The sequence below is a fragment of the Mastigoproctus giganteus genome, chromosome 11, assembly GCF_048544385.1.
Source record: "Mastigoproctus giganteus isolate SK-2022 chromosome 11, ASM4854438v1, whole genome shotgun sequence".
NCBI classification, from domain to species: Eukaryota; Metazoa; Arthropoda; class Arachnida; order Uropygi; family Thelyphonidae; genus Mastigoproctus; species Mastigoproctus giganteus.
In genome coordinates this window covers 85,688,452-85,700,895 of record NC_143585.1, presented here as the reverse complement: position 1 = coordinate 85,700,895, position 12,444 = coordinate 85,688,452, and the positions used below count along the sequence as shown (strand labels likewise).

The following is a 12,444-nucleotide window of genomic DNA, read 5'->3' as shown; positions in this document are numbered from 1 at the left end:
CTTTACATTTGTCAATGTTAAACTTCATTTGCCACCTCTCAGCCCATCTTCTCAACCTTTCCAGATCCTGTTGCAGTAGCACAGTGTCAGTAGTGTCCTTGACAACCCTACCAACCTTCGTATCGTCTGCAAACTTGGACATTAAGCTTGATATACCATCATCAATATCATTTATAAATACAGAAAACAATAATGGACCCAATACTGAACCCTGAGGGACTCCACTAATAACATTAGTCCATGATGAGCAGTGTCCATTGATTACCATTCTCTGTCTTCTCCCTCTCAACCATCCCTTTATCCATAGCAGCAATTTGCCTCCAATGCCACACTGCTGCAATTTGTGCAGCAGTCTTCCATGTGCAACAGTATCAAAAGCCTTTCTAAGATCCAAGTATATAATATCAAAGTTATTCCCTGCATCCAGTTCTTTTGTGACTGCATCATAGTATCCAATAAAATTGGTCAAGACTTCCCCTTAACAAAACCATGCTGTGTCTGAGCTGTAACTGAAGTCTTGTCTAGATGATCCTGCAGTGCTTCTTTAACCAGTGCCTCCATTAAATTTCGGGGATCAGAAGTTAAAATAACAGGTCTATAATTACTTGTGTCGCCCTTTGATCCTCCTTTGTGAATTGGGGTCACATTTGCACATCTCCAGTCCGTGGGTACTTCCCCTGAGTCCAAGGAAGCTCTCATAATTATGGCTAAGGGTTTGCTTACTTCCTTTGCTACCTCCTTTAATATAACTGGATAGATCCCACCCACCCCAGGTGTCTTTCTTGTATTTATCTTCAACAATTTCTCTTCCACTTTACTCTCAGTTATTACAAGATTCTCTAGCTTACTACCAGAGTTGAATACACCTCTGGCATTCCCCTCGCTGAATAACTCCTCATGTGTGAATGTCGATGCAAAATATTCATTTAGTTTGTTAGCTACCTGAGCAGGATCATCAACAGTTGACCCATTGAGATTCTACTGTATAATCAAATCCTTAACTTAAATATTTCTAGTTGACAGCAGCTACTTATTGGCCACCTCTCATACAACAGAACATCACAAAGAACTGAATTATAATACAGGAGCATTAAAATTGAACAATACCAAAACATATACTAAAATTTCTTTAGAGATATGTTAATATTAAAAGTAGCAGATCACAATAACTTGAGTAATCCACTACTTTTAATATTAACAAATATCTGAAGAAATTTCAGCATGTCTTGTGATATTGTTCAACTTTAATGCTCTTGTATAAATCACTGGCCCAGCTGGATTTTATAATTTTACATTTAAGTAAGTTGACTGTGAAAATTATCTAATTTTGTTCCCTCAGTGATACCAATGAAATATAACGAAAACAAGATACAGAAAAGCCTTAAAAATCCAATAGAAATGTGGACCTTTTCATCAGTGTGTTCCAAAATCCTTCCAAAGTTAAAAATGCCTCACATCATAAGGACAGATGGAAAGAAAGAAAGAAAGAAAAAAAAAGTAATAATAATAATAATAAATTAATTAATAAATAACAACACCCTGATAGATTTTGAATAACCCGCAGTGGAAAATTTCCGCATGCTTCCTTGATTTTAAGTCATCTTTTATATCAATACCATAAAGCCCTATCTTAAAATAACAGGAATATTGTGCATTCAACTTTGGCATCAAGGTGACTTTTCTTAATAAAGTAGAGTGTCAGTTATCCGGAATAATTAATGTCAGACCTCTTCCGAATAGCCAAATTTTCCAGATAATTGAACTGGAAATTTTTTTCTGGTAAGATTAAATAAATTTAAGTAAAAATAAATTAAGTTATTATTATTATTATTAATCTTACCTTAATTTAAATTTATATTAATCTTTTATATCAAATTTATATTAATCTTACCTTACGATTAACTTAAATAAGAATAATTAAATAAAAAAAATTATAGACCAATCTTCGGAAAACAGAAACATCCATCCAGGCATTTTTATACAAAACAGGAAAATTGGAAAGATTTTTAAATGCTCTCGGTTTTTTCGACTTATTGATAACGAGGACAGACAGTGTGCATTCCAGTAGCATTTGCGGACACATAGCAATTATAACTCGCTCTTTTCTTAAAACTTAATGCAGACAGTTCTCTTTTAGTGGCTAGGGATTTTCTCGGTAATGCTTTCCATAATAAGCCCGTCTCATCAACATTATAAACATTTTTCTTTCTCATAATTTGCTATACTGAAGCAAACGTACTTTTCAAAGAACAGCTGCCGATTCGTCTGCAGAAATTTTCTCACCTTGAATATCTAGTTCATGTATACTGTGTCTCAGTTTAAAGCTTTTCAGCCAACTGGTGCTTGCCTTAAAATCTTCATCACCTATTAATTTTCAATTAAAATTCAATGGTCTTTCACAACACTGGGCCAGACACTGGTTCACCTAAACTTTGCTCTGAAGAAAACAAAAAAAATAAAGTGAGTGCACTCTCTAAAGTGGCATTTTCAGGTTTCCACATCATATTTTTCCTGCTAGATCCTCTTTCACGATCCATAATCAACACAAATTCTGTTATAGCATTGGAATTTTTCTTGATGTCGTAAATTGTTAAGTCTCCACAGTAATTCTTTGGAGAGATTTCCTAAAATTTCACCTTTTCTAATTCTATTAATAATTTCTGTTTTTGTTGCAATGATACACTATGCGTTTTCTTTTCATCCAGATTTTACCGTAAAAAATTGAGAAAAATAATAAATTGCACAGTTTCGGGCCGATACTGTTTTTACGAAATCTGGAGCTAAACTAATCTGAAATCCTAGGTTTCCAAGAAAACCCAGTAGTCTCTGTGATATTCTTCTATTCTGAAGGTCACAACCATAAAACAATAAAAACAATTTGACGTTTTCAGTTTATTGGGCTTTTTGTTTGTACAATCTGTTATAAACACGTAGTAAACTCGATCTTTCACTTATTATTATCAAAATTCAATTTGCAAACGTGATCACTATAACCGGAGCTTACTGTACTACCGTTAATAAAAAGAAAAGTAAGATCGGCCTTTCAAATTATTCCGGATAACTGATGTTCAACTGTACATCTATACTTAAGGCACCACTGACTAAAGCAAACAGAATGTTCAAAGCTCTGTTTCTGCAATAATTATAAAAAGGTTACTGCTTATGTGATTATTTTAAGTGAGATGACAACGCAGTACAATGTGATATGAATTCTGAACTGGTAACTAAATTTAGAATTATACAATACGCATAACAATGAATACACAAAATTTTTAATGCATTGACATATCAAGAATTATAATACAAAGTTTTGCCTTAAGAATGACTGAGCAAAATGAGCAAATAAAATATTAGCATGAACAAGCTTTTGGTTCACCATTCTCATTAAAAATTTGTATTAAAATTCATAAAAAGTATAGTCAGTTCTTGTATAGCATAGTTGTGTTCCTAGAAGCCCTTGTGCAATATAAATAACAGGCCTTATGGGAAAAATAGGGTTAGCTACCGACCACTCAGGACTGAACACACACAAAACAAAAACATTACCAAATACAATTAATAATTGTAATAAAATATTGCTAATGTTTTTGCTTTATCGTATGCAAACTTGTACCTGATCTCTTCTTTGTTTGATCTTCTATCCAAACAGATAACAGATGTCCCATCTCTTCCAATTCTTTGTCTTGATCTAATGGATTTTGAATACTTTGAGTCGTTCCTACTATAAAAGTTGCTTTTATTTTCTCTACATTCTTTCTAATTGTTCTCAGCATCGCCTCATTTAGGCCTGTAGCATGCACATATCACATGTTCTTTCATTCCACTCAAAGTGTTTCAAAATTTTGTATTTTTTGAAAATATTTCCCTTTTCTCTCTGAACCTGCAGTATCTTCACCAGCATGCTTCCTTTTCACACTTTTTTCAAGTATTTTACTCATTTTTAGGGAATAAAGCACAATTATAGTATAAAAAGAACAAAAATGAGGAGACGTGCTTGATACGCATAAACAAAACAGCAACTGAATAAACAATGCAGTAAGAGTTGCCTTCAGTCAGGGCCACCTTATCCATTAGGCACAGTGCTCACAAAAACATGACCAACAAAAAATTTTACAGGAACTGGGAAGAAGAAAAACAAAATTTCAAAATAAAGATATTTTATATTTTCATCCACAAAAATTATAAATAGAAATTTTTAAAAATAGAAATAGGTTCATTAAACAACAATTCTTGAAAAAACAAACAATCACGAATCACATTTTCTAAAAAAAAAAAAAAAAAAAAAAAAAAAAAAAAAATCACATTTGTTACATAAAAATCACATTGAACATATAAGATTGGTTATTAAGGTATATTTACTTTGCAGAATTTTTTATTCGCAAATTCTCTTATAATTTCGTCAACGGGCAGTTGTTTTAATATTTCACTTTCTATAGAAAGTATTGATAAAGATGATAATTTTGACAGATAATCCAGATCACAAATGATTTTTTACAAGATTTAATGTTGAAAATGCTCATTCACCTTCTGCATTCGTCCCCAAAATTGATAAGTAAATTCACAGTGCAATATTTGTATTCGGGAAGCTTGTCACCAGATTTTGTTCAATTTGTGCTGACAATAATTCTGATACTGTTTTGCACTCCGGAAATAATTTTGAAAATAATAAAAATTCATCCACAAAAGAAACTTCTAAATCTTGATTATGTGGACTAGTCTTTGCTTTGGAAACAATTTCACTTTCTGACATTGATTTATCAATAAGCAAGTCAAATCTGTCGTAAAGAGAATTATAGGCAGCTGGTCTTTTATCGAGTTCCTTTGTTAATCTATCTATAATTGGTTAAAACACTTGAATTCAAAATTTATTTGAGGGATTCAGATTTGTGGTTAGGTCATTTTCACTATTTATTTCATCATGAAATATTTTTTGCTTCCGTTGCCTTTCGAAAATTTTAAATTCCAATTTTCGTGCAAGTTCTTTGGTAGAATTTTCAAAATCAAAAAATTTATTTCGAGTACTTTTTAAATAAGATAAAAGACTATCATAGAGGTTAATAACAGTGCATAATTCAATGCCAGGCTGCTGTAAAGCTGTATTTATAATATTGATATTTTAAAGAATGTCTTTGCAAATAACACACATTAGAGATGTTTCAAAATGTTAAAATTTTTTAACGAGCTTTTGCTTCGTGTTTAGCACTTAGTGGTTGTCTTTTACAATTAATTATACTTATTAATGCTTGCTGAATTCCGTCATAATTATCATAAAATGCTTTAGTAGCATCACATCTAGCCAGCCACCTAGTTTCAAACAAGGTGTGTAATATATTTGCATTTTCCTTCATATGTTGATTTAACTTTAGCCATCTCTGTGGTAAAGCTGCAAAGAATGAATAAATTTTCTGCAAAATTCCAAAATAGTTCACAGCATCACTACAACATTCCGCAGCAGCTACTCCAATCAAATTCAAGCTATGCGCAGCACAAGAACCCACACAGCTAAATTATTAACTTCATGAATCTTCGCTTGAACACCATTATATAACCCACTCATGTTGCTCGCATTATCATATCATTGCGATCTGCAATCTTTTGTCTGTCGTTTTTTTTTTGATTGTCGCATAAGGTGTTTTTTTTTTTTTTTTTTTAAGAGCATTAGCAACTAAGGCCATATTGCTCCGGGGATATGCGGTGGTCATTCCCTGACCTTTCCGCATCCTCCATATTTGGTGGTGACGGGCTCGAACCCCGGTCTAATCAAGAAGTGTGTGCTACCCACTGCTGCTCCTTCCCACCTGGCTATGGAGGCATCTGTCGCATAAGGTAATAAATAAGTATTTTCTGTCATGTTTTTCAATTGGGACAAATTTGAGAAATATTTCAACAACTTGTGCATTTTTAAGAATGTAGCATAATATTACTGTCAATTTTTTTTTTTTTTTTTTATATGAAAACCCCAAACATGAAAGGTATCAAAACCTATAGTACTTAGTACCGTGCATGGGTTGAAGGAGAAGTATGGGGGGAGGGGGATGCCGATTGATCAATGTGATTGATAACGTGACTGAAACAATACTGATTCCATAATATTTTGCATTTTTTACTTACAATATAATTTGATCCATCAATTTAGATCCTGATATGTTTGTGAATTCATCACATGTATTTGACGATAGATAAGAAACATTGCCTTTAACAGGATTTCCATATTTTCGAATGTGATCTCTAAGAAAAGGATCAAATTTGGATAACAAATCAATTCACCAAAGAAAATTGCCATTCGTAGGACAATTATGTTTATTAGAATCGCCACGAAAAGCTAACCCTCTTTCAGCCAGAAATTTTACAACTGCAATGACTCTCTTTAGCACTTCAGTCCACTACACGTGCAACCTCTTGTTATCTTTTTGCAACACTGCATCTATTCTTGTATTATCGTTTATGTTGTAGTAAATTTGACATGGCTTCAATATGTTCTTTGAATTTTTCATGTGATGTAATTCTGGCTGTGGCATTCTTCCAGTCATCCAAAACATCTGTAAACTGATGACCAGTTGAATTTATATTTTTGTTGAATAGCTTGGAGACATAATATATCTTACCAGAAGAAGGGGAATAAATCATCCAGTCTCTTGGTATTGTTTCCCAATTATTTAACTTTCTAAAGAAAAACTCTTTTCTAGAGTAGCTCATCTCATCGCCAATCAGCCTACCTTTAAGTTGAAAATTAGAGTCCATATTCTGGGAGGGAATATTTCCTGCGTAATAAGTTATTAGATCAGCTGTTACGATCTAATCAGCTGGATCATTACTGTTTCATATTTAAAAGGAGGCATCATTTGTGTTACTGAATTCTTCTTTTGGTATGATTAAGAATTATCCTCTGGTTCTGGCAACCCAGGATTAACTTCTCAGAAACTGATGGAGTCATCTTGATCTTGAAATGATTTTCAAATTATTTCAACATTTATTTCAAATTTGGTGCACTGTGTAGCACACTGAATTTTAATATTGTGCAAGTTGTTTACTCTGTATCTTGAGTGAATATCGATTTCCATTTTTTAATATTAATTATTAAAAAATTGATAATTTATGCTCGTTATAATCATTGATAATTTAGAATCATGTGAAACAGTTTTATAAATAACTTGAACTAGTAACAAACACAATTACAAACTTTGTAGCAACGGTAGCAGTTAGGTTCCCATGCTTGCCTTAGTATCACTTAATCAAAAAACAAACTTAACACATTACTTAGTCAAAAACACAAACCAATCATATAAGTATTCTTACCAACTTATGCTGATTTCAAATAATCATATTGTACACTTATTCATTGTGGCCACTATAAGAACAGCATGTAGTGTATCACTTTTATATTTTCTCTGATAACGTAATATTCATTTTGAATTTTAATTAAAGATAATTTTTGCTATTTATTTGGAAGATCGGAAAACAAATGGTGGCGGCGAGCCACCCACAGGTCTACATGTTGCAGTTTGTAGACTACTGCTACAGGCCATGTGCTTGAAAGATTCACTGCAATTTCACTCCACGTTTCAAAAACATCAAATTTAAAATCACTTATCCATGTGGTGGTGGTGTAACTACTTCCACGGAGGAGGGCATATGTTACATTAACACCATGCCACTAATCACATCCAACTAATGTTTCATATTTCATATTTGCTAATCCTTTTCACATGACCACACCATCCGTAATGGACTATGCCATATAACTCAAAGTATAAAAAGCTGAACAGCTTTGTTGTTGTTGTTATTTTGGTTTTTAGGAGCATTAGCAACTAAGGCCATATTGCTCCCGGGATATGCGGTGGTCATTCTCTGACTTTTCCCACATCCTCCGTATTTGGTGGTCACGGGCTCGAACTCCGGTCTAATCAAGAAGCATGAGCTACGCACTGCTGCTCCTGCCCACCTGGCTACGGAGGCACCTGAACAGCTTTGTGCAGTAGAACAATGGTAATATGCATTTAGTTGTGCAAGTCAAAGGAATAAAGTAGTAGTTAGGAGACAGTAAATATATCATGGAGTTTCAAAACCCAAATGATGCATAGCACATTCAGACATATGGGTTTTCACAGCAGATGACCCAAGACTGGGTCATCTGCTGATCATTGTCGACGGCAATGCTGTGGTGTCAACATGCTGGTTGGACATTGAAGGATAGGAAAAGAGTGAGCCAGTCAGATGAGTCCAAACAGTGGTCAACACACTGATGGATGCCTTTGTATGTGGTGCAAGCATCACAAGTCCATGGACCCACTGTGCATCATGCTCACTATCCAGGCATTTGACAGTGGTTGCTTAATATGAGGCATGTTTTGCTGGCAAGAACTAGGACCCCTGATGTGTATGGACTGTTTCACCTGTCAGGTCTACTGGCAGCCCTTAGGAGATCATGTGCAATTTTGATATCATATACTTGAATTTCAGGAAAGCTTTTGACACTGTTTCACATGAAAGACTACTGTACAAATTGGAGCAGAACGGTATTAAGGGTAAATTGCTACAATGGATAAAAGGATGGCTGAGTGGGATAAGACAGAGAATAGTAATCAATGGGTGCTGCTCTTTGGGGACTAATGTTATTAGCGGAGTCTCCCAGGGTTCGGTGTTGGGTCCACTGTTGTTTTGTATATTTATCAATGATATTGATGAAGGTATATCAGGACTTAGTGTCGAAGTTTGCAGATGATACAAAGGTTGGCAGGGTTGCTAATGATAGTAATGGCAGTGTGCTACTGCAACAGGATCTAGAAAATTTGGGCAAATGGGCTGAGAAGTAGCAACTGAAGTTTAACATTGACAAATGCAAAGTACTACATATGGGTAGAAGTAACCCCAGAGAAACGTACCAACTGTGTGGAACTACACTTAAGGTGGCAGAAAATGAAAAAGACCTGGGAGTAATTGTGCAGTCAGATATGAAGTTTTCTGAGCAATGCAGACAGGCTGCCAGGGCAGGTCATGGGGTTTTGTCAATGATATATAGGAATTTTGCTAGCAGGGAAAAGGAGGTGATTGTCCCTCTGTATAAGGCAATGGTTAGGCCATGCCTTGAGTACTGCGTACAGGTCTGGAGGCCTCATTTTAGGAAGGATGTAGATTTGCTTGAGCGTGTACAGAGAAGGGCAACAAGATTGGTGATAGGAATGAAAGGATCCTCTTACCAAGAGAGAGAGGCTTAAGTTCTGCAAATTGCAATGGCTGGAGACTAGGGACCTGCACGGTGATCTGATTGAGGTGTATAAGGCCTTGAATGGGTTGAGCACACTGAATTCTGATGGGATTCTTCCACTTGTTCAGATTACGAACCTAAGGGAGCATAAATTCAAATTAAGGAAAGACAGATGTAGAATAGATGTGGAGAAATTTGCCTTTAGCCAGCGGGTGGTTAATTGCTGGAACAAACTTCCATCTGTCGTTGTGGAATAGGTTAAATAAATTTAAGGAGGAACTGGACAAACATTTAAGAGGGAATTGTTTTGTGAATTTTTTTTTTTTTTTTTGGCTGATGCTGCATAAGCTCATACACTTGCTTTCTTGCATCACATGCCACTACCACTACCACCCTGCTATGCTGCATTTTTTCCTGGGCAGAAATGGGATCTTCCAATGCACAATAATGTGCACTGTCATCTGATTTATACTGGGCACAAGTGGTTTGTGGAACACAGTGAAGATATCACCCATTCTGATTGGTCTCCAAATTTGCCTGACCCCGATCCAACAGAACACATGTGGGATTTTTTGAATCCCACATCTATTCTGAATTGTAGAAAGCCTTGCAAGCAGCATAGCTGCAGATCTCTACGGACATCTTCAGATATCCAGTGGAATGAATGCCTAGGTGAATAGCGGCTGTTATCCCTGTGAACGGCGGCCCAACACAGTATTAGGTTGGTGGTCATGATTCGGTGATCACAGAGTGTACCAACGTTTCATTGGGGAGTGTATATTATTAATGAATTTTTTCTGTATACATTTGTTTCCTATTAAATCACACTTATTCAGTTAGTCATTCAGTATATTACTTAAAATAAACTGGATATTTTTCATTTTATTTTAAGGAATATTTTCCACTTTTGGAATTTGAGAGAATAAATATATTTAAAATTACCTTTCTGAAACACCTGAGCCAACTTCTTGTTTGATGTAGATTCTTTACTTCCTTTATCTCCTTCATGAAATAAAAACACACGGCCACGATGAGTCCAGTAATAATCATGAGAACCAAAAAATCTTATTGGGAATTCTCCTACATTATGTGCCTTGTTCTGAATATTGTGAGGTACATTTCTAGGAAGAAAAATTTCTGCAGGCCACCACCTATAAAATAAGTAAATTTAAATCAATTAGAACTATTCTAAAACTAAACTAATACCTGACGATAATTATGTATTAGTTTAATAATATGTTTGTAGAGTTAGCAGAAAAACTAGATCACTATGAAAAACAGCAGGTATCATCCATCCTTTTGGTATCATAGAAACCAAGCGAATTAAAAGAGGCTAGTGCAGCTAAACAACAATTATAACCACTTATTCTAGGGAAGTAAGATACAGAGAAAGGAATATAAATATAATATAATGTGTTTTTGTATTCATTGTTTTTTCTTTTTTGATTTTGATGCTGAAATCTGTCGATATGTGTTTATATTATAGTTACGTATGAAAAGTACCATACGTACTGTACTGGATAATAAAGATTGGTAAGATAAATAATTTATTATATTTGATAAAAAAATAAACCCCTCCATTTAACATTATCAGCTGCTTAATGTTATCAATTCTTTAAAACCAAATGAATCACAATATTTTCATACAGACTGAATTTGTTATTCAAAATGTTCAGTTTAATGAAAGCATTTAAACAGTTGGATTTTAATCTTAAAAAGTATATAGAATCGATGTTTAAATATTGTATATGTTATTCAGTGGGCACCATGGATTTGTGGGGAGGTTGGGGGGGGGGGGGGGTCCCAACAATGTCTGTAAACTGCAAATAGCAAAGTAAAAAGACCTGTGGGAAAGGGGATTAAGTCCTTGATTCGTAAGATAGTTTACACAACATATATATATTTTGTATTCATATATTTTATACATTTTGACTATCTGATTTTTGCCACCTGCAAAAAAATAAAAAGTAAATAAAATAAGATAATGCTTAAAGAAATCTATTAAGAGACTTTTCATCATGTATGAAAAAGATCCATTAGGAACACTTTACAGTTTTATTTCTCTGAATCTGTGTTTTCTGTTCATGAAGAAAGTTTATAAATGCAAAATGAAAAATAACTCAATGCAGATAACAGTTAGTTTGATTTGGTAATTTATATATTAACCACTGTTTGTTTGTTATTTGGTTTTTAGGAGCATTAGCAACTAAGGCCATATTGCTCTGAGGATATGCGTTGGTCATTCTCCGACCTTTCCGCACCCTCCGTATTTGGTGGTCAAGGGCTTGAACTCCGGTCTAATCAAGAAGCGTGTGCTGCACACTGCTGCTCCTGCTCACCTGGCTACGGAGGCGCCATAAACCATTGTGATGTTCATTAGCAGAATCATTTCAGCCTTGTGCTATCAGTATTAATATCTTCCTTTTCAATTTCTGCCATCCAGTTTTCATTATCTTTTTGCAGTCTGAATTTTTATTTGCAGGAAATCACAAGTTTGGTGTGTGTCCTTGGAAGGATGCTTAAAATGCAAATTGAATTTAGTAGAAAATATGTCGCAATAATATTTTTCTTTCAGTTATTTCTTCTATTTCACATTCCTTGACGAGTTCATACATTTTCTTAATATTAATGTCTGGATTCAAATATTGTCACCTAGGATTATGAGCTCTCGTATAGTGACTGGTAAAAATTGGAAATTAATTTACACATGAGTCATTAATTTTATTACCTAGAACCTCGGTGATCTTTCAGAGACGAAACATCTTTTGAACAAAAATTGTACATTGACCAATTGCTTCATCTGACAGGTGTCACTAAAATATTTCTTGCAAACATCTTTCCCATTTTGCTGAATATAAAATGTGAAAGAATGAGATCTTGGCTTCTTGGTGTTATCTTTGGGACAATGTCTTTTTATTGTTGCAATCCTAATAGAACCCCATATAAAATTATTTGTTTAATTTGACACTCCCAGTTGTAAAATGCCCTTGTGGCTTGTTCTCTTTGATCAGAAGTGATATTTTGATTACATTTCCAAGCACACTAACATGGTTTATCTTGAAATTCTTTTGCAGACATTAAACATCCTTTCCTATTTTTATACTGCATACTTTGTAGTCTTTTACGGTTCTGAATGTTTTGAGCCCATCTTTAAGGATTCTGGCTCCGTCCAGTATTTGAATGATTTGTTTCAGTAACTGGGTTATGGGCAATATTTTCTTTGTTTGAATATGACCAGC

At 34.4% G+C, this 12,444-nt stretch overlaps 1 protein-coding gene across 1 annotated transcript in view; it reads right to left on the bottom strand.

Annotated features, from left to right (window-relative positions):
* Positions 1-12,444, bottom strand: part of NSD (Nuclear receptor binding SET domain protein) — a 402,839-nt gene that overhangs the window by 103,203 nt on the left and 287,192 nt on the right. The window contains 1 exon segment of the mRNA XM_090385568.1: positions 10,148-10,356. Within this exon segment, the coding sequence (XP_090241694.1) occupies positions 10,148-10,356 (209 nt within the window).